Consider the following 23704-nt stretch of genomic DNA (forward strand, 5'->3'; position numbering starts at 1 on the left):
CCTGCTTCTTGATCTTCACCAGTGCGCATACTGGTGGCACATTTATCATTCTTTTACGGTAGAATGAACATTTTAAAAAAATGTTTAATGAATGAAACTATAATTTGTCCCATGTCAGTTGAACATTTAACATGCTCTAAAAGTATCATGCAACAATTATCAATGTAATTATCAACTGAATGTGAATTACCAACGTTCCTGCAATCTGTTCTGACCCTCTCAAGAGTTAACTGGATTTGTTACATACAAAAGCAAGTTTATTTAACCTTCATGCCTCCATTCATATTTCAGGTAATTACAAATGCATACATTTAAAGATGTGTACTATAGTTTTTCAATTCACAGCTCAGCTCATATGAAAGTTGAATACAGAAACGCAAAGCACTAACGGAGACATTTTGGGACACATGGAAAACTAAACACTTGTTCATTTTTTTGTCTTTCAGACTGGGGAGAAACAGAACATCCGCTCTCAAAATTTCTTTACTGGGACTCCCTTTACATTTCTGGGTGATGTCAGCATTTTACAGTAAGATGAAAAGTTCTGAATATATTTACAATACATACATTGTACATAAATACAAGAACAACACTTACATAAATGTTAGTAAACATGTCACATACTTATTGCCTGAACTAAATAGTGTACAAAGATCAAGAAAAGGAAAGCTTCTTCAGAAGACTCAAAAATGGGATTTATTCCTAAAGAATAAAACACTGATGTTTAAAAACTATTGCAGGATTTATGCTAGTCCTTTCATAAATCAGCCAATTTGAATCTTTTCTTCGCAAAGGTCACTGGGTGCACTTTAGAATGAAAATTAGAAGCCTTCCAATTTAGTTTTCCCCCACCACTATTTACAGTCTATGTAAAACTATGACTCTCAAAATACTTTGAACTTTCACATATAATACAATATTTAAAATAGATGTCCTAACTAGTACAGTAAAATATCAGGATGGTTTTTGAGAGTTTGGATGTTAATCCCTGTATAAATCTTTTTTTTCTCTCAACTGAGGCGAATTCAAAGTGCAAGACATTGTGTCTTTGTGGCTTCAAAAGGAGCTGGTAATATTTAAGGACAATATCCATCTTCAAGAAATCATACCTTCATCTTTAAACCTTGGCCTTCACTAGTACTTTTCGTTTTGTTAGTAAATTCAGATATGAGCTTGATGTTTATTTTGTAAAACACAGTTCAGTCAAGGTATTTCATTTCATAGTGTGTGGAATGGGTATTTTCACAAGGTAGGCCACTTGAGGCAACCTATAGAATTTGCAGAGGGAAATAAGGTGTTAAACGTTCATTGCTCTGTCCCTTAAGGTGGTGTTTGTCAGTTTTATGTGAAGGCCAACAGTATACTCCCTGAAGAATCCTGCCCTGTGAGGTGGGAAAGGGTTTAATACTTTTAACTTTATTGACAATTTGTGCAACACAAGAATGAACGCGGCACTGTTAGTACTCCATTTTCACATTTGTACAAACATGCTGCCTTGAAGAGAAGACAAGTAGAAATCAGCTCAGAAGAAAGACGCCTCCGACTCTCATTTCTCTTCTTCACGTGATGTAACGTCACATTAATCGGGTTAGAAGATGCTACTGGCAGGCTTTGACTATCAATAAGAACAGCTCTGCGCTTTGTTTATCAGTCTTTTTTTGACTTTGCTTTTTTTTTCCTAGAAATATTGCTGTCTTAAAGCAGATGAGTGGAATGAACTGTCATCTACTATACACACAATTTTACAAAGTAGATTTGAACTAGTCAAGAAAATATGAATAAACACTCATTTTTAAAAAAAAACTCATGTCACTTCCCCCCCAACAGTGAGGCGAAAGAGCTTAATTGTGCCTGTGTCATTTAAGACAGTGATCGCTTAAAGAAGACCTACTAGATGCAAGGAACATTATGATTAGGTGCTGCAATTGAAACCAGCAAAGTGGATCTTAGTTCTTACTTAACTGTTTGTTAAGTAAAAAGGAATCTATTTCATGCACTTCAAATCTGTACAGTAATACACCGTAATATAGAAACTCCTAATAATGACCAACTCTGGAGAGCTGCAGCAAATTCTTCAATGGTAAAATTAAGCAATAATTAATGAAATAACTTCACATTTTTTTTCCCATGACCTCTGTTTGCCATCTGCAGAACCTCTTCCTATTTTCATCTTACATTTTATGTTGAGTATTATGTGATCCAATGGACAGTGCCAGTAAACAATAAGTGGGGAGTTCTGTATGGTTAAGATGCTACAGCTGTGAAAGATGCTGTGGCTGTAAACAATCACACCAACAGCATCAATCGAAGGCTAACAAGTAGAGAATCCTTTCCACGTGGAACAGGAATTATGCTATATATTGACCATACTACCATTATTAAAGGCCAATTAAAACACTGTATCTAATCATAAATTTACTTTCGACTAATATTGTGGCCAATGTTATAGCTTTTTTTTATGCTATAGTTCTGCAAGATGCTGTTGCTGATGGAAACAATTAAAATGAAATAAGGATTCTGGCATTTATGATAGCCCATTGAATTCAATTAAAATCTAGGATAGGCTTACAGACTTCGAACAGAATCAATAACCCTTAGCTCAACAAAAATGAAAAAAAAATTTCTAATTTGTACATCAGATAGTTTGATAATCCATCTCCTGACACCATGTAATACGCCTCTATGCAACTGAAAGAAAAGCAAAACTGGATTGATGTAGTTCTTGTGAGAAATGCATAATTCCTGGTGAGTGCAATCATGCAGGTGGCAGGATACTTGGAAAAGCATAAGCACCAAGTTATAGTGCACTATGATGTATAACAAATTACTGAAGCTATAATGCCTCCATTATCCCCTCTTCTCTCTCATCCCATGTCCTATCCATCCCGAGTTTGTTTATGTAGCCCAGTACAGATCACTGCAGCAGTTGTAATTTTTCAACTAGAGGAGGAGTTTTCATTAATTCTGTTGCAGAATAATAACCTGTCCATCATGATCCATGACACAGCACTGGCATATAATTCACTTCATCAACTATGGACTATACTATCCTCCGTGCACTGTTTTTTAGGGCATGAGTATGGAATAGAGGAAAATATCATCAAGTCTTTATCCTCGCTTGTTTCTTACCATTTTTCAAAAGTAGTCTCTACAATGGGTAGCGCTTTCTGAATGAATATAAAAGCAAGTGGAATAGAAACAATGGGTAAATTAAATTCAGCACTAAATACCGGCCTGCTAGGTTTATCCAGTAGTTGAAGAATCCTAGTAATGTTAAATTGATTTAAAATGAGAACTTTTTCTAAAAAATGCAGCAACTGATTGTGAATAGCCTTGGACAAGATCACAGGCCAAACTGAAATCGTCAAAATTGCCAAATCACTGACGGTTAGTTTTGACTGTCAGCAATGGGAAAGATTAGAGTGCTTTTTAACTTGTTCTCCTTTTGGATGATTGGAGATGTCTCCTCAATTGATACACTTCATAATTCAGCCCAGCTGAATCCTGGGGATTTGGAGGAGATCCTGCTCCGTTGCCCCACTGTTTTTGAAAGCACTTTCAAACAAGCATGTGTCTCCGACGATGCAGTGCCAGGTGATCTGAACGTGAGAAACTACGGTCACAGTCTGCACACTTGAAGGGTTTCACTCCCGTGTGCTTGCGGTAGTGCCTTGTCAGCTCATCTGAACGAGCAAATTTCCACGTACAGCCTTCCCATGTGCATTTATATGGTTTTTCACCTAAAATTAAGCATACATAAGTCAAGTTAAAATTACTTCTAGTAATGACTATATCTATAATCTTGAAAATATCTTTAAAAAACACAATTTGATTAAATCACGTCACTTCTGAAGTCCATGTCTCTGCAAAGCGATAATCATTTCATTAGTTCTAATATTGAAATCATGATTAGAATATATCACAGAAGAACAATATATTGAATCACATTGCATAGAGAGAAACCATTTGGATCTGCAGCTCTTTAAAGCAGGTCCTAATCAGTCCCACTGAGCTGCCCTTTGCCCAGACCTCCCCACTTCTTTACCTCCAAATATTGATCCATTCGCTCATTATTGAAGTCTTAGAATTGCAGAATGATTAGAACCCCAAATCAGGATCATTTTGCCCATTGACAGCTGTTGCAAGAGAAAGTCACTCGCCTTCTTCTTCCCCATATTCCTGAAAATATTCCTTTTCAGGTTCTAAGCCAATTCTTTTTTGAAAGCTACGACTGAATCTACCTCCGCCACTTTGTCACTTCTTGTATTCCCGATCCTAACCATTCCCTGCATAATAAAAGTTTTTTTTCCTCGTATTTCCATTGCTTCTTTCTTGCCAATCATTTAAAATCCGGGCCATCTATTTCTGTCCTTCCACCAACAGGAACAATCTCTCCCGACCTATTCTGTCCAAACCCCTCATATCTCTCAAGCTTTTTTAAATCAAATACTTCCACTATCTTTTCAGGAAGGTCTTCCAAATGATAACAAATTCATAAGATAAGAGCATTAGAAGTCCACAGGCCTATCCTAGATTTTTAATTAAATGCTTCAAAAAGGTATCTCCCTCTTTTGATTCTTTTGCCAATGATCTTCAACCTTTGTCGGTTGGTTATTGATTCTACATAATGAAATTAACACTTAATGTGCCAAAGGCCTGCCAATTAATTGACCACCAAACAGTGCTACAATTCTTAATTCAGAACAAGAAGCTGGTGAACATTGATTCTCAAACGTTTTGCTTCTGAGGGCCACCACCCACTATGTTATAAACATTCCATGGAGCCCCTGTAACCAACACAACACAACAGAACATGACACAACCCAAAGATTTCACTTGTTGCTGGATGTAGGGAGTGAAACACATGCGGCTGAATGATCTCAACTACAGTGATAAAGGAATCCATGAGCTGCTTATTTTCGTCGGAGGTCAGGGTGAGGAAGACACTCAAGATGAATTTAAGATTGATGGAGTGTTTGGTTTATAAACCATAAGCTATTTTTATTTCATGAAGTGAAAGAAGACAATACTTATGAATATATTATGCGGTTATATAGCTACCTCATGTCTTTTTACCTGCCATTATTTGCTAATTTATCTTGTCCCTCATTCTTCATCTCCATTGATTCAGTTTGGCACCACTTTTAGTGAGTCTATGAATCAGTACTGCCATCTCTTCAGTGTTTAAGACATTTTGCTCACTTGACTGTTTAGATGAGGTTAACAACAGTCAATCACTTCATCTACATTTGTCTTTTAATATTTAGCCAGAAACTGAAAGTTGAGCTGTGTGAGCAGTTCTTTTTCCTTCCTCCCTGTTCTTGTAAACTCCTGAACTGCTTTGGAACAGTGGTCTGTGCGTTCTGCCATTTGTAAATTTTACTGTTATCCCTGACTCAGGCCGAATCCTCTGTAATGCTTTTACTTCAAGGAAATTTGATATCAGTCTGAGCAGCTTTAAAGGGCTGGATTTTCTTAAACCTACACCGAGAAAGTCAGGGATGAATTTTGACCTGCTTGGATCTCAGGTAAGTGTGTTCCTTTTGTATCTGACCATAGCTGAATGATCTTTAACAGCAAGAGGGAACTCATTGGTGTGGAGGAATGAAATGCAATGCTGCTGACTGGAAAAGGGGCACTGACGCAGCACTGGAAGAGGATGGAATTACTTTGAAAGGAGACAAGAATTCTAAAGATTGCACAATTAAGCAATTTGACTGGAGGCCTCTGACATGATCAGTAATGTAAATGCTTAGTGGGAGTCACACTCTAGCATTTACAAGGAGCTAGGCAGCAAATGCTCAGCTGGTTAAGGTTAGCGTTAGAACTAACCCTAGTCTGGGCAGTAGGGCTAGGGAAGCAAGATGGGGCGGGGGCAGGAAGTGGGAGCTAGAAGACAGGAAGTGCCAATGGTCTCTCCACCCAGGTATTCCCATTCTCTGATACTGTGCATCCAATTTAGAGAAGGATTACAGAGTATGATTGAGCCATGATGCTCTAAGTTTCACACCTGATATTGCTGAAGTGAAGACCAAAGAAAAAGGAACAGGAGTGGGCCATTTGGCCCCTCGAGCCTGCTCTGCCATTCAGCAGGATCACGGCTCGTGTCTGACACACCTCGTGTCTGCTTTCCTGCTCTTTCCCAGTAACTTGTGATTTTCCCTACTCATCAAGAATTTAGTTACCTCAACCTCGAATATACAAAAGGAGTCTGCCCCAAAGCTCTCAGTGGCAAGGAGTTCCAAAGGCACTCAAGCCTCCAAGAGAAGAAATTCCTCCTCGTCTCATTCTTCTATTGACATCCTTATTTCTGAGCTTGTACCCTCTAGTCCGAGACTTCCCCTGAGGGGAAACATTCTTTCAGGCATTGGCCCTGTCGAGTCCCTTAAGAATCCTAAATATTTCAATGAGATCAGCTTTCATTCTTCTAAATTCCAATGAGCAGTTTCTGAAACTGTTTTGCTCATAAGACAATTCCTCCATACCACGGATCATCCTAGTGAACATTCATGAACTACTTCCAATTAATGGAGGTTTTAAACTAATGTGGCAGGGGCCTAGGAACCAGAAGAGAAAACAAGTAGGAAGCGAGGTGGAGACTGGAGACTGTAAGAATTATGAAGATGGCATTAATACAGGGAAGAGTAGGCAGGGAGCAGATGAGCGCAAAAGAACTGGTGGCCTGAAATGCATCTACTTTAATGCAAGGAGTATAGTGGGTAAGGCAGATGAACTTAGGGCTTGGATTGGTGCCTGGGAGTATGACGTTATTGCAATCACAAAGACTTGGTTGAAGGAAGGGCATGATTGGCAACTAAATGTTCCAGGATATAGACACTTCAGACAGGACAGGGAGGTAAAAGTGGGGGTGGAGTTGCAACAGATTATGGAAAGATGTAGAGGGAATAGGGTAGTGGTGATGGGAGATTTTAATTTTCCCAACATTGACTGGGATACACTTAGCGTCAGAGGTCTGGATGGAGTAGAATTTGTAAGAAGTGTCCAGGAGAGTTTTCTAGAGCAGTATGTCAATAGCCTGACGAGGGAAGGGGCCATATTGGACCTGGTACTGGGGAACGAGCCAGAAGTTGCGGTGGGGGATTTCTTTGAGAACAGTGTCCGCAATTCTGTAAGTTTTAGAATACTCATAGATAAAGAAGAGAGTGGTCCTAAGGGAAGAATGCTAAACTGGGCCAAGGCCAATTATATAAAAATTAGGCAGGAGTTGGGAAATGTGGATTAGACACAGCTATTTGAAGGGAAGTCCACATTTGAGATGTGGGAGGCTTTCAAATATAGGTTAAAGATAGTGCAGGATAGACATGTCCCATTGAAGGCAAAGGACAGGAAGGGCAAGATTCGTGAACCATGGATGACAGGAGAAATTGTACGACTAGCCAAGAGGAAAAGGCAAGCATACATAAGGTCTAGGCAGTTAAGAACAGAACTGGCCCTGGAGGAATATCGGGAGAGTAGGACAAGTCTTAAACAAGGAATCAAGCGGGCTAAAAGGGGTCATGAAATAGCTTTAGCTAGCAGAATTAAGGAGAATCCCAAAGCATTTTATTCTTATATAAGAAGCAAGCGAGTAACTAGAGAAAGGATTGGTCTGCTAAAGGATAACGAAGGAAGGCTGTGTGTCGAACCTGAGGGAATGGGTGAGATTCTGAATAATTACTTTGCATCAGTATTCACTGAGGAGAGGAACATGGTGAATCTTGAAATTAGAGATAGAAGTTTGATTAGTATGGATCACATTAGTAGGGAAGATGTGTTGGGTAGGCTAGAGGTTATTAAGGTGGACAAATCCCCAGGACCGCATGGAATCTATTCCAGGCTGCTGAGGGAGGCGAGAGAGGGAATAGCTGGGGCCCTGATAGATATTTTTGTGGCATCCTTAAATACAGGTGAGGTGCCGGAGGACTGGAGGGTTGCTCATGTTGTACCCCCGTAAAAATAGGAATATTCCGGGTAACTACAGACTAGTGAGCCTGACATAGGTGGTGGGGAAGATGCCGGAGAGGGTACTGAGGGATAGGATCTATTTATATTTAGAAAAGAATGGGCGTATCAGTGATAGGTAACATGGTTTTATGCGGGGGAGATCGTGCCTTACCAACTTAATAGAGTTCTTCGAGGAAGTGACCAAGTTGATAGATGAAGGCAGGGCTGCTGATGTTATATACATGGACTTTACTAAGGCATTTGATAAGGTTCTCCAGGGTAGACTAATGGAGAAAGTGAAGTCACAAGGTGTGCAGGGTGTTCTAGCTAGGTGGATAAAGAGCTGGTTGAGCAACAGGAGACAGAGAGTAGTAGTTAAAGGGAGTTTCTCGAAATGGAGAAAGGTGACCACTGGTGTTCCACAGGGGTCAGTGTTGGGGCCATTGTTGTTTGTAATATACCTAAGTGATCTAGAATAGGGCACTGTTGGTATGATCAGCAAGTTTGCAGATGACGCAAAGATTGGTGGAGTAGCAGAAAGCATAAGGGACTGTCAGAGAATACAGGAGGATATAGATAGACTGGAGTGTTGGTTGGAAAAGTGGCAGATGGTTTTCAATCCAGACAAATGTGAGATGATGCATTTAGGCAAGATTAATTCTAGAGCGAATTATACAATGAACAGAAGAGCCTTGGGAAAAGTTGATGGGCAGAGAGATCTGGGAGTGCAGGTCCATTGTACCCTGAAGGTTGCTGTACAGGTGGATAGAGTGATCAAGAAGGCATATAGTATGCATGCCTTCATTGGACGGGGTATTGAGTATAAGAGCTAGCAAGTCATGTTAAAAGTGTACAAGACATTGGTTCAGCCGCATTTAGAATAATTGTGTACAGTTCTGGTCGCCACATTACCAAAAGGATGTGGACACTTTGGAGAGGGTGCAGAGAAGGTTTACGAAGACGTTGCCTGGTATGGAAGGTGCTAGCTATGAAGAGAGGTTGAGTAGGTTAGGTTTATTTTCATAAGAAAAAATGAGATTGAGGGAGGACCTGATTGAGGTTTACGAAATCATGAAGGGTATAGACAGGGTGGATAGAGACACGCTTTTTCCCAGGGTGAAGGATTCAATAACCAGAGGTCACGCTTTCAAGGTGAGAGGTGGAAAGTTTAAGGGGGATACACGCGACAAGTACTTTACACAGAGCGTGGTAGGTGCCTGGAACGCGTTGCCAGCAGAGGTGCTGGAGGCAGGCACGGTAGATTCATTTAAGAAGTGTCTGGACAGATGCATGAGTAAGTGGGGAGCAGAGGGATACAGATGCATAGGAATTGACTGATCGGTTTAGACAGTACATTTGGATCGGCTCAGGCTTGGAGGGCCGAAGGGCCTGTTCCTGGGCTGTAAATTTTCTTTGTTCTTTGTTCGAAATAAATCTTTTCTTAAATAAGGGGACTAAAACTGCTCCAGATTGGTCCCACAAACACCTCGTCCAATCACAATATGTCTTCCCCACTCTTATATTCCAATCCCCTTGAAATAAAGGCCAATATTCCATTTCCATTCCTCACTACCTGCTCCACCTGTGTGCTAGCTTTCTGCTTTTGGTGTACATATACACCCACGTCCCTTTGTGTTGCAATGTTCTGGAGTTTTCCTCCATTTATGTACAATTATTCTTTGTCCTCTCATCCAAAGAGGAATAACTTCACATCTTCCCACACTGAACTCCATTTGCCCACATAATTAACCTGTTAATATCTCTCAAAACTGTCTGTATTCCTCCCACTGCCTGCCTTGCCACCTATTTCTGTGTCATCTACAAATTTGGCTACATTACGTTTTCTTCCGTCCTCCAAGTCATTAATATATATTGTAAACAGTTGTGGTCCCAGCATGAATCTCTGCAGAATTCCACTGCTTAGAGATGACTGGAGCCTGAAAAAAGACCCCCCCCCCCCCCCCCCATCTCTACTGACTGTTTCCTGCCCATTAGCCAATTCTCTATCTGTGCCAAGATACCATCTCCAACACCATGAGCTCTGATCTTATGACTTAACCTTTTGTGAAGTACCTTGTTAAATGCCTTCTGGAAGTCCAAATCTCAGTATCCCATTCCTGCCGTCTCCCACACCTCTTGATCCCTTTAGCCACAAGGGCCATGTCCAGCTGTCTCTTGAATATATCTAATGAACTGGCCCCAATAGCTTCCTGTGGGAGAGAATTCCATGGGCTCACTAGTCTCTGAGTGAAGGAATTCTTCCTCATCTCAGTCCTGAATGGCTTACCCCACATTCTTCGATTGTGACCCCTTATTCTGGAATTCCCCAATGCTGGGAACATTCTTCCCGCATAAATTAGTCAAACATGATGTCTTGTGAGTTCCTATCACACATACAACACTGTTTAACCTAGATCCCTGTGCATAAGTTAAACTTTGTTTGTGTTGCCTAAGCTGAACTTTAAAACCTACAATGCTGTGTTAGTGTCAAATTTAGTTTGCAAGGGGATTACCTACTGAGGCAGCTCGCAGTATTGGTTTTCTACAATTGACCTGCAATCTCAATTAAGGTTCCACCATAGTTGCCAAATACAAATCAATTGGAGGCTAGTATGAAAACCTAAGACAAGTTCGCTTCACAGAAGTGAGTCCATAATGAAAACAGAAATTGCTGGAAAAACTCAAAAAGGTCTGGCAGCATCTGTGGAGAGAAAGCAGAATTAATATTTTGGGTCCAATGATCCTTCCTCAGAAATTCAGATCACTGGACCTGAAACATTAACTCTGCTTTCTTTCCACAGATCCATTCTGGGCCTCCTCAATTGCCTACACAAGGCCACCCACAGACTGGAGGAGGAACACCTCATCTTCCGCCTCTGGAGCCTACAACCACACAGCATGAATACTGAATTCACCAGCTTCCAAATCTCAACTGCCCCCTACTCATCCCAGATCCAACCCTCTAACTCAGACCAGCCCTCTTGACCTGACCTACCTTTCCATCTTCTTTCCCACTGACCTATCACCATCACCACCTACCTTCACCCACCTTTCTCCTAGCTCCACTGCCCCTTCCCTGAAACATCAACTCTCCTGCTCCTCAGATGCTGCCTGACCTGCTGTACTTTTTCCAGCGCCACAATTTTCGACTCTGACTTTCCAGTATTTGCAGTCCTCACTTTCTCCTACCTCCACAAATGCTGCCAACCTGCTAAGCTTTTCCAGCAATTTCTGTTTTTGTTTCTGATTTCCAGCATCCGCAGTTCTTTGTTTGCTTTTCATAAAGGTTATGTTGATTGTGTTGATAGTAAATTATATCTTTGTTGTTTTCCATAATGAAGGAGCTTCGGGAAATTGGTTGTATTTATTGTGAAAACTGTACAGAGTCCATCTATTTTTGGGTAAATAAATTAGTTTGTGGTTTGCTACCAAATCTTGTCTTGAAGTCAGATATCTTGGTGAAGACACATGATACGTTACAGTCAAAAGATATCTCTCTTTCCTGATCTTCCCCTCTCTGATACCTGCCTTCATGCTGTCAGCTGAGATTTTTCTATGAACTTCCCCAGAATTCTTTTAAGATGTTTCTGACAATCTAGGTTTTTGATTCACCAGTACTAATATCTTGTGTGTCCTGGTATCAAATTTTGATTATTGATGCTTCTGTGAAGTGTTTTGGAATGCTTCACCATGTTAAGTATCCTGTAAAAATGTTTATTGTTAGTATTATTATTGGGCTCTCCTATCATTTAGTTAGATTTGGACAGTAGAAGGTGCACTCTGAATTATAGAGGAGGTAAAAGCCTCCAACAGAGCAACTTAATCTACACAAATGGAAGGTAATCTACACGAATACCTGGCACTCAAAACAAAACTGATGGTTTAAGCAGTAATCTAAGGCTGATGAGTTCATTAATGCCATCCCACTATCTTAGTCTTTACTGTCTGAGAATTTGAGATTTTCCCTGTAGCCTGTCAAACAATGCCACACCAGCATGAAACATGGCTGGATTTCTTTTAAATGTCAAAAATATATTTGCATTTTATGTCTTCTGTGTACATTTGTTTAATTTAATGTAAAATCATACTGAAACAGTGGAAGTCACTATAGCAAAAGAAGCTATAAGCAACAACTAAACAAACAGAATGGTACAGAAGGAGACCAAATTAATCCCTTGCATTTCAGTGGGCCTAAATATAATTTCCCCTGTTAATGTCTGTACGAGTATCCAAATTACTTCCTTTCATTTCAGGGCCGTGATGTGAAGTCAGTCCAAATGCTGATTTATTGATTTTGCTTGACAAACCAGCTCAGGATTTCCATTAACTAGAAAGAAAATTGTATTGCCAGAAGTGTGAACAGTAGAATTGCAATTGTCAGCATGTAAGAGGCCTTGTTGTAGGACAATGTGAATCCCAACTGTTACAGCATTTACATTACTGGGTTTATCCTGAGGTTAACTCCAAACAAGACAGTGTTAGTTTTACAGAGGGACATACTTCTCTAACATCTTATCACTTCTCTTATTATTTATCTCAGAGCCATTTGCTTGTCATGAATGCTTTGAATTAACGGACTAGATGGTAAATGCAAGAATTATTGTGCACAAGCAAATATTAGATCTGTTTGTTTTTCATTAGAAATGGTAATAGAGAATATTAGCCAAAACACTTACAACTCCCTGCTCTTCTTCCCATTAGTGTCGTCTGACCTTTCCATGTCAACCTAAATTTGAACAGATTTAAATAGTCTGTTTGAGGATGCAGCAGATTTTGAACTCTAGGTCAGGAGTGGAGTTTGAACCCTCAAAATTTTAGCTCATAGCTAAGAAACCTACAACTGTACGAAAATATCAAAATGTTGCAACTTACAGGTGCAATTGAAAATTTCTCTGGGTGTGTAATTTTTTTTCTGCGTGATAGGTTGCAGGGAAGTGTCTTGTATGAGAAGATTAAACTCTCTGACTACCAGGTATTACTGTTTGAATCTTTACGTTCAGCTAAAAGACTGTGGGCTCAGTTCTTACTAAAGGATGCTCCTACAGCTCCTACACTAAGATAGTGCAAAGAAGTCTGAACACAAAATAGAGATTTCAATAATCTATGATATGGACTGGGGTGGACAAAGTTAAAAATCACACAACACGAGGTTATAGTCCAACAGGTTTATTTGGAAGCACTAGCTTTCGAAGCGCTGCTCCTTCATCAGGTAGTTGTGGAGCAGGACCATAAGACACAGAATTTATAGCAAAAGGTTACAGTATCATGCAACTGAAATGATATATTGAACAAACCTAGATTGTTGATAAGTCTTTCATCTCTTAGAATGGGTTACAGGTTTCAGTTCATTAGTATGTAAATCCCAGAACTTCTTTTAAGTCACATTCTCGAGATAACTTAAGGTTTTATAAAAAAAGTGACATGTCAGCTCAGACAATGCATTAAAGGTGTGAGGTTAGAGTCTGTCTGTATACCAAACTTGAGTCAGACTGGTTCTATTACCCAAGATGAATTTATAAAATACTAAATGGATTGACTGTGCCTGCAGGTTGTGCACCTTTTGAGCAAAATAGAATGCATCTGCAAATAAAATTCTGCAAATACAAATTCACCCCATAGACTTTTATGTGTGTGCGCATGCAGGAGGGGGAGAGAGAGAGAGAGAGAGTGAGAGAGAGAGAGTCATAGAGATGTACAGCATGGAAACAGACCCTTCGGTCCAACCCATCCATGCCGACCAGATATCCCAACCCAATCTAGTCCCACCTGCCAACACCAGGCCCATAGCCCTCCAAACCCTTCCTATTCATTTACCCATCCAAATGCCTCTTAAATGTTGCAATTGAGAGAGAGAGAGAGAGAGAGAATATGTCTGTGTGAGTGAGTGAGTGGGTTCGATGCAAACTGCCCAGTCTTCAGGATAATATCAACCACAACACTGTACAGCCCTGTCATGGCAACCACTGCAAGACGTGTCAGAGTGTTGACACGGATACCACCATTAACCATGAGGACACTACTCACATGTACATGACAGGTACTCTTGTGACTCAGTCAATGTTGTCTATCTCATACGCTGCAGGCAAGGATGCCCTGACATGGTATATTGGTGAGACCAAGCAGATGCAGTGACAATGGATGAATGGACACCGTACAACAATCACCAGGCAGGGGTGTTCCCTCCCAGTTGGGGCAAACTTCAACGGTCAGGGACATCCGGCCTCAGACCTTCAGGTGACAATACTCCAAGCTGGACTTCAGGACAGGCAACAATGCAAAGTGGCTTTGAGCAGAAGCTGATAGCCAAGTTTGGTACCCATGAGGATGGCCTCAACCGGAACCTTGGGTTCATGTCACACTACAGGTGAACCCCACTACACTGTACACACATTCATGCAGGCTCTCTCTCATACACACGCACATACACCCTCCACACGCACACATGCATCCTCTCACAGGCTTATACCCCATCATACACATACACACAATTTACCAAGCTTACACACACATGAACACACACTCTCTTATGTGCATTCACACACACATACTCACATGCACAACTCAGTCACTCTCTCCTGCATATACACACACACACACATATAAGTCTATGGGGTGAATTTGTATTTGCAGAATTATATTTGCAGATACATTCTATTTTGCTCAAAAAATGTACAATCTGCAGGCAGTCAATCCATGTAATATTTTGTAAATTCCACTTTGGAAACAGAGCCAGCCTGACTCAAGATTAGAATACAGACAGACTCTAACCCCAAACCTTTAGTGCATTGTCTGAGCTGAGACGTTACCTTTTTTGATCAAACCTTAAATTATCTTGAGAATGTGACTTAAATTCTGGGATTTACACATTAATGAACCAAACCTGCAACCCATTCTAAAAGATGAAAACTTAACAACAATCTAGGTTTGTTCAATACATCATTTCAGTTGCATGACACTGTAATCTTTTGCTATAAATTCTGCGTCTTACGGTTCTGCACCACAATTACCTGGTGAAGGAGCAGTGCTCCAAAAGCTAGTGCTTCCAAATAAACCTGTTGAACTATAACCTGGTGTTGTGTGATTTTTAACTTTCAATAATCTATTTACTGTAAACTCAACAGACCTTACTACTGTGACTCATAGTACCATAATCCTTGCCGAGAGGGTGAACGAAAATTAAGTGATCAAACTAAATAGCCTTTGAGTGAGCTAGCAATAAATTTGCATATATATTAATGTTAACTCTTCCAAATTAATCTGGCAAAATACACATTTGAAATGCTAATGATTCCTGGAAACATTAGTGCTGTGAGAGTTAATCAGTAAATGAAACATTCTTTGTCATATTTGGTTTGTTGGCAAAGAAGGTGGGGATAACAAGGGGAGGGGCAATGTGAGGAAACCTTTTGCAATGTGTGACTGTGTCTGAAGTTCAGGGATTCAGGAAGAATGTGGCACAGTCAGATCAAGAAGTCCACAATAAGGAAACTGCATCAACTTAATTAAAACCTGACAAACAGACAGTAGAGGAAAATTGCTTGAACCTTGTCAATCAGAATTATTCCACCCAAAGGCAAAAAAGAATTATTTTCAGACCAATCATAGCTTCCCCGTGTGAAGTCTGTATGACAATTTATCCAAGTGAAATTTTGCTAAAAATATGCAAGACGGGCATATTTTCCAATTCTAGGAAATGATTTAACGATAATTCTTATCAAGTCTTTGCTTTTAAAATACGTATTCATTACAAAAGCAAAATCTATGAGTTTGATTTCAATCTATCACCAGGTGTAAGATTTGGGTTTGCGTGTTTCGGAGGTGGTGGCACCTTGGTCACATTCCAGTTTTAAGTCCTGTGGTGTTTCCAACTTTGTTCAAATCTACTCTCTGAAACATATGATCTCTCTCTCTTCCCACTACCCAGCCTTCAAAAGACCACCAATAGTCAGCTGCCATGTGGCTAAATGAGTCGTTCCTTCAGAGAACTGTACAATTAGAAACTGGAAAGAAACAGATTCCTCATTATGTAATTGGATCATTTTTGACTTGTCAGCCAAACAGTGCCCAATATTTTCACATCTAAGCAACAAAAATGCTCCAAGAAGGTTGAAAGTAAAAACACTCTTTAGAATGCCCTTCACTGTTCTCTTGGCTTTTTTGCAGCAGCCACCTTGAGATTAATCTTGAACAGCAGTAAACTTCAGAGAAATCCAGGAGGATTGGCAATACCGGTCTCTGCATCCAAAATTCTTCCCTCATGCTGAAACCAACCATGTGTAGAAGCCATAGCAGTGACAGTGATATAGTCATGGAATGCCACATTTCTCTCAGGAATAGCAAAATTGAAAAGATGTTTTCGTGTATGAAATAATTCATAATTCATTCACTGATGTCTCTTCCTTATTTTTTAATTCCTGAAGTTCATGATTCAGGCTGAGGTATGAATTTCCATGGCTTGCTGCTTGTCTTTTACTTCCAAAAAGCTACTTCTTGAGTGGCTGATGATTGTAACCACTGGTGGAGCAGAGACTTCAGGAGTCACTAGATAGTTTCAAGTGATATGACACATTGATCATTCCCCTTCCTAACAACAGGCATACAATGCCAATTTAGTTCTGCGTTTCCTGCACTCCTTCACTCAATCATCCTCGAGGTTACTGAGGATGCCCAACTCACTATAGCTGAATGATTGAATCAGAATTTGTGGGCGGCACGGTGGCACAGTGGTTAGCACTGCTGCCTCACAGCGCCAGAGACCCGGGTTTAATTCCCGCCTCAGGCAACTGACTGTGTGGAGTTTGCACGTTCTCCCCGTGTCTGCGTGGGTTTCCTCCGGGTGCTCCGGTTTCCTCCCACAGTCCAAAGATGTGCAGGTCAGGTGAATTGGCCATGCTAAATTGCCCGTAGTGTCAGATAAGGGGTAAATGTAGGGGAATGGGTGGGTTGCGCTTCGGCGGGGTGGTGTGGACTTGTTGGGCCGAAGGGCCTGTTTCCATACTGTAAGTAATCTAATTTAAAAGACCTGTTCCTACTCAAGAACGGTTTTACTGCCTGATCATTCATGCAATCTGATAGTTTGTAGCAGGCAGGTTTGTTACTGGGCTGTTTAAATTTAATGAGGTCTGTAGATTTTTTTAAACAAGTCCTAAATGCTATGCTCCAAAGAGTCAGATCTAACTCGAAGTGTTGACTGGGTTTGTCTCTCCATAGGTGTTGCCAGATCTGCTGAGAGTTTCCAGTAGTTTGGTTTTATTACAGACCTCGAGCATCTGCAGGTATTATGCCTTCAAATTAAATGATAAAGGCATAAAGAATATCTCCTGTTATCTCTAACCATTTACTGTTACAGGCATGCAGTACAATTCTCCCCGTGTCTGCGTGAGTTTCCTCCAGGTGCTCCAGTTTCCTCCCACAGTCCAAAGATGTGCAGGTTGGTGAACTGGCCATGTTAAATTGCCTGTAGTGTTAGGTGCAGGAATAAATGTAGGGGAATGGGTCTGGGTGGGTTGCTCTTCGGAGGGTCGGTGTGGGCTTGTTGGGCCGAAGGGCCTGTTTCCTCACTGTAGGGAATCTAATCTAATTTGTGCACAGGCTTATCTTAACAGTTAATGGTGTCATTGTTTCTGACTCTTAATGTACACGAAAGAGAATTCATAGTCAAGCCTTTACGTGTTATTTTTCTACGTAGACAGCGCAGTCCAAGGTAACTGATATTCACCTGAAGTAAAATGAAACAATTTTAGGGTTGATGTTAAGTAGATCTATCTAAATATCAACAAGGCTTTGAGGAAGTTTAGCTTTTAAAGCAGATCATTTTTCAATCAAGTTTGAAAGCAAATTCACATTTTGAGGCTTTTAGTAGAATGCACAATTATCTCCTTCACTAATTTGCTCTTAACTGTAAATCGAAAGAGTTTTGTATACTTTTTGCTTATTTCTGAAGAACATAATAATTTTATAAGGCGATGGTCTCAACCCTGCTTAGCCTGTGCTAAAACAGCAGAGCCATCTATTGTTCCTCAATTATGTCATTATTGTATGTCACAACGAGAAATCCATTTGTTTCATAAGTCTCTCACTAATCTCAGAGCACTTCATTTTCAGTGTTGAAGTGCAGTACCAACATCTGGATTAGAGTGGTGCTGGAAAAGCACAGCAGTTCAGGCAGCATCCGAGGAGCAGGAAATCTGACGTTTCGGGCAAAAGCCCTTCATCAGGAATACAGGCAGAGTGTCTGAAGGGTGGAGAGATAAATGAGAGGAGGGTGGGGGTGGGGAGAAAGTAGCACAGAGTACAATATGCTTGTTTCCAGCATCTGCAGTCATTGTTTTTACACCTGTGCAGTACCAACAGTCTTACAAGAAAGTATAGCAACTATGTGCCTAGTAAGTGGTGATCCAAAGCTTTGCTCCTAACTTGCAGTGAGTCTTATTCTCTTATCACTCTTGCGCTCGCTGACCCACAGTAGCTCCTGTTCAAGCACCACCTTCACCTTAAAATTCTCAGCCTTGATTTCAAATCTGTCCACAACCTTGATCTTCCCCATTTATAATCTCCTTCAACTCCATACCCTCCTGAGCTATCTCTGCACTCCTCTCATTCTGGTCTCTTGGGCCTCGCCAAGGATAATTGTTCCTCCATTGGTGGTCATGCCTTCAATTGTCTAGGCCACAAGCTCTGGAGTTCTTCTCCCTACAACCCTCTGACTCTCCTTAGGCCTCTTGTTACTTGATTAAGTATTTGATCTTTTGACCTAACATCATCTTACATGGCTCGGTGTCATTCTTTATTTTGCAATGCTCCTTCAATGTGCAATTGGATATTTCATTACATTAAAAAGTTCTATATAAATGCTATCTATTTTGCTGTCAAATCTACACATAATAAATGGGAATTGAGGATGTTGAAGAAGAAATTGTGATGGATAAATGGGGTCATCCGCAATCAATTTATAAGGAATTCCATATTTCACTAATTTTCTTTTCTGTCCTTTCAATTGCTCAAGGTATTAGGAAACATGAAGTGGAAGCTATGGCTGCTGTAATGAAGAATTCCTTTCCTTTACTTGGATTCGCAGAGCAGACACAGCATAATGTTATGAACTAATTTAAATAGTCTTCATAAAAAGAAGTGATTGCATTCTCAGTCCTAAGAAGCAGCTACCAAATTTAATGAAATCACATCTTGCTTTGTGCATCAGTGCAGTTTAAAGTTCTTTATATCTTCAAGCAAGGTGACACACTGTGTGCAATCTAAGTCTCCCACCTCTGGGATCCAGATTTAATTCCAGGTTAAATTGATGAGATGAATTTCTCCTCTAACTATGCAGGGGTCCTTGGTGAAGTGGGATTCAGAAGTTCCAACAGCCCTCTATGACAACAGACTTGAGGGAGCTTTACTGTTCTATATGATAGGGGCTAAAATAGCATGAGGTCATGCCATATCCCACTGCTCATTCCAAGTGCTTGAAATAAGAAGAGATTTAGTCTTCAGTTTAAGCATCATCTTAATGAGAATGCTAGTCTTGTAATATAAAACAAATTGATCACATCTCTGGATTTCATTAATGTCTGGCCTGACACAACAAAAAGTCATCCAGATATGTTTCTATTCCAGTTGGAAGAGTATTATTTTAAACCTTGTTTTGGGAAGCTTGGTTATCAAAGAGACATGCAGCCTGATTAATACTCCATGTTTCCCACAGTATATCACTATATACTGCAGTGATTAATCGGTACTCTGAGTTAATTTCTCATTATCTGCCCATTTTCAAAAGAAGCGGAAGAGTTACAATTCACTGCTTCTGTTGTTCTGGAACAGATGAAGTGAATCAATGTTCATGCATATGCTAATTTGTTGTGTACCCACATAATTTAACTTCTCGCAATAAATTTGATTAGGTATAAGCATGAAAAGCTTTTTCCTTTCCTCTGACTGGTTCATTGTTTTTTTTAATTGCCTCCCAAGAAGATTGCCATCTTTCCTGGCAATCTCACACTTGAATCTCCCTAACCAGGTTGCCACAACAGTGAAACTGTCTTAAGCAAAATCCCGAACAATAATCATTGTGACTGTTACCATGGTGCACAGGCCCTCTTCATTCTGCAGTCCTTTAAAACAACCATATAATTCTCCTCCAAAATCTTTCTTAAGTTATCCAACACAAGGTCATTGCCCATCTCCCATAGTGTTCTTACATTTCCAATTGTAGTTTTCTTCCTACCCCAACACTATTATCTCCAGCAAACCTTCAAGCAAATCTTGGCCTCCTTCGTGACTTATTTTCATAGAAATCATAGAATCCTGACAGTGTGGAAACAGGCCATTAGTCCACACCAAACCTCCAAAGAGCATCTCCCTACCCTAAACCGGTAACGCTGAACTCCCATGGCTAAATCACCTAACCTGCACATCTTTGGTCTGTGGGAGGAAACTGGAGTACCTGGAGGAAAACCATGCAGACAAGGGGAGAATGTGCAAACTCCACACAGACAAGTTTCAAATCTGGATCCCTGGTACTGTGAGGCAGCAGTGCTCACCACTGAGCCACCCTGCCACTCCAAAATATTTTGAATACTTTGGAGTCATGTTCTTAAAGTATGCCAATAATGCACAGTTAATGTCTCACAATCTCTTCACTGTGTTGTCAGATTGCTCACCTGATATCTATCAACAGCTCCAATTAAGCATAAGCAAAAGTAAACCACTCACTTTGATCCTCCCCAGAAACTCCTTGCCATCGATTCCACCCATTTGATTAGAAGATATAGCAACAGCAGGTGCTTTGGACTCTTGAGCCTGCTCTGCCACTCATTGAGATCATGGCCTCAACTACAGGTTCCTGCCTACCCCAACCCAGTACATTATGAGCATGTAAGCCAAGAATCTATCTTTCTGTGCCTTAAAAATATTTTATGAGCCTGCCTCGACTGTTCTGTGGAAGATATTTTTATAGACATGCAACCCTCTGAAAGAAACATTTCTCATTTCTTATTAAATGGGACACCCATTATTTTTGAACCACACTCTCTGGTTCTCATCTCTTCCAAACATCCTTTCAGCATGTAGTCTATCAAGTACCCTCAGAACCTAATATATTCCATCCCCATCTCTGCGATATGTCAGATCCAACTGGATGGTACATAAAGTCTGTACGCTCTTCAAACCTGAGATGACCATTCTCATGAGGCCAACTTGCTAAAGTCTGATGAACACAGTTAAAAATGTGTTTATCACACAAAAAAGAAATTTACAGTATCAATTCACAGCTGTGTTGGACCTAATTTTGAAATTATTTTACAAACTATGTTTCAAACTATTTTCTTATTGAAGTTTACAGATTAATGAGTTTGTGAATAAATCTAAAACAAAAGTCCATTCATGTCCTTGTGGCCATAAAATCTCACTTCATATTTACAGCCTTCTGAAAGATATTCAAAAACTCTCAAAAATTTCAGATGAAGAGGGGAGGTTGAGGACTGTGGTCAGTTTTGTGGGCAGACCCTGTATCTACTATGATGTTGAAACGTCATTACAGTAGATAGCACAAATCAGATTGGCACCAAACACAATTGTGGATACAATTCTGTGATCTTTTGAAGTGGCTAGACCAATATAAAGAGAATTATGTCGGAAAGGACAACATAATTGAACAGAAATGCCCTTTGGTGGACTTATTATTCCTGGGTTGGGGAAAATGGGTAACTCATACAATGTAAACTGTGTCAACTGTGGGAACACTGAGTCACAGAATATATTTTCCTCTGACTGACTATGCCATGTATTATTGTGCTTTGCTCAGCATCAGTCAAAATTATCTGGTCTTTCAAGATCAGGGCATAGCTTTTCCAACTATGTTAAAGACCACCTATTCTAATTTTACTTTATTTTGATTGTGGACTAAACTGGGAAAAGGTACTGTTTTACAACCAAGAACAGAGGAGTGAATTGCTGTACTTGTGAGAAGCAAGTTACTGAAACTTATTTTAACTCATAGAACATAATAGCGCAGTACAGGCCCTTCAGCCCTCAATGTTGCGCCAACCTGTGGAACCAATCTGAAGCCTATCTATCCTACACTATTCCATTTTCAACCACATGTTTATCTAATGACCATTTAAATGCCCTTAAACTTGGCGAGTCTACTACTGTTGCAGGCAGTGCATTCCACGCCCCTACTACTTTCTGAGTAAAGAAACTATCTCTGACATCTGTCCTATATCTATCACCCCTCAATTTATAGCTATGTCCCCTCATGCTAGCCATCACTATCTGAGGGAAAAGGCTCTCCCTGTCCACCCTATTTAATCCTCTGATTATCTTATATGTCTCAATCAAGTTGCCTCTCAATCTTCTCGTCTCCAACAAAAACAGCCTCAAGTTCCTCAGCCTTTGTTCATAAGATGTTCCCTCCATTCCAGGCAACAATCCAGTAATTCTTCTCTGAACCTTTTCCAAAGCTTACACATCCTTCCTATAACACGATGACCAGAACTGTACGCAATACTCCAAGTGCAGCCGCACCACAGTTTTGTACAGCTGCAGCATGACTTTGTTTCTCTAAAACTCAATCTTTCTACCAATAAAAGCTATCACACCATATGCCTTCTTAAGAACCCTATCAACCTGGGTGGCAACTTTCAGGGATCTATGTACATGGACACTGAGATCTCTCTGCTCTTCTACACTACCAAGAATCTTACCATTAGCCCAGTACTCTGTATTTCTATTGCTCCTTCCAAAGTGAATCACCTCACTCTTTTCCACATTAAACTCCATTTGCCACCTCTCAGCCCAGCTCTGCAGCTTATCTATGTCCCTCTGTAACCTGCAACATCCTTCAGCACTTTCTGTAACTCCACTAACCTTAGTATCATCCACAAATTTATCAAACCACCCTTCTATGTCCTCATTAAGGTAATTTATAAAAATGACAAACAGCACTGGCCCCAAAACAGATCCTTTTGGTACACCACTAGAATCTGAACTCCATGATGAACATTTCCCATCAACCACCACACTGTCTTCTTTCAGCTAGCCAATTTCTGATCCAAACCGCTAAATCATGCTTACATTGTTGTTCTGTAAGCAGTGGGGAATGGTGTAAATAGACAACATGGCACTGGGGCATGTGTACAAACTGCAATTTGGCCAGTAACAAGTAGCTGATTGGTTTGTGCATTTGTGATAAGCTGTGGATGCTGACAACAGCTCTCCATATGCTGCTTCATTTGCGGATCAATTGTGCATGTGTACAGGAAGAAGCCTTCAAAACTCTTGTGGGAGAAGAGATGTGAGATTCTCTTTCTTTCTCTCTCTCTGTCTCTATCTCCTTCCAGTAAAACACCTGAAGCAAAAGAAAGCTGGATGTTTTTTCTCATGAGTTACTGTAAGCTGTTCAATAAGTCCGAAACTTCACAATTTTTGAATCAGTTGCTCTGCGTCTCCTGTGAAGAAGTGAAGCAGCCGTAAATCAAAAAAAAAAGACTACAGGATATGAGAAACAAAAAGAATCAAATCCTGAGGAGTGGCAGTATTGATCTGCTTCCTTTGTACTTTTTAACTCCTCCTACCCATATCCCAATTTTTTTGTGTGTGTTTGCTTGAGAGAGAAAGTCTAGAAGGGGCTGAGAATTTCAACTAGTAGGGTTACATGTTGACAGCTCATAGTTGTTTATCAGTGGTTAGAATCTATTTATTTGTGATAAATAGAAGTCCAAAGTATAGAAAGCTGGTCACTGTTTTCTATTAACCTGCATCT

General features: G+C 40.3%; 1 protein-coding gene across 5 annotated transcripts in view; it reads right to left on the reverse strand.

Annotated features, from left to right (window-relative positions):
* Positions 1-239: 239 nt before the first annotated feature.
* The window catches only part of klf12b (Kruppel-like factor 12b), a 280995-nt gene continuing 257530 nt past the window's right edge, over positions 240-23704 (reverse strand). For all 5 annotated transcript variants that reach the window (XM_043691384.1, XM_043691386.1, XM_043691383.1 and 2 more), the window contains one exon: positions 240-3740. In XM_043691384.1, the coding sequence (XP_043547319.1) occupies positions 3559-3740 (182 nt within the window). In that variant the 3' untranslated portion in view covers positions 240-3558. The remainder of the gene's footprint in view (positions 3741-23704) is intronic.

Source organism: Chiloscyllium plagiosum, chromosome 6, assembly GCF_004010195.1.
Source record: "Chiloscyllium plagiosum isolate BGI_BamShark_2017 chromosome 6, ASM401019v2, whole genome shotgun sequence".
NCBI classification, from domain to species: domain Eukaryota; kingdom Metazoa; phylum Chordata; class Chondrichthyes; order Orectolobiformes; family Hemiscylliidae; genus Chiloscyllium; species Chiloscyllium plagiosum.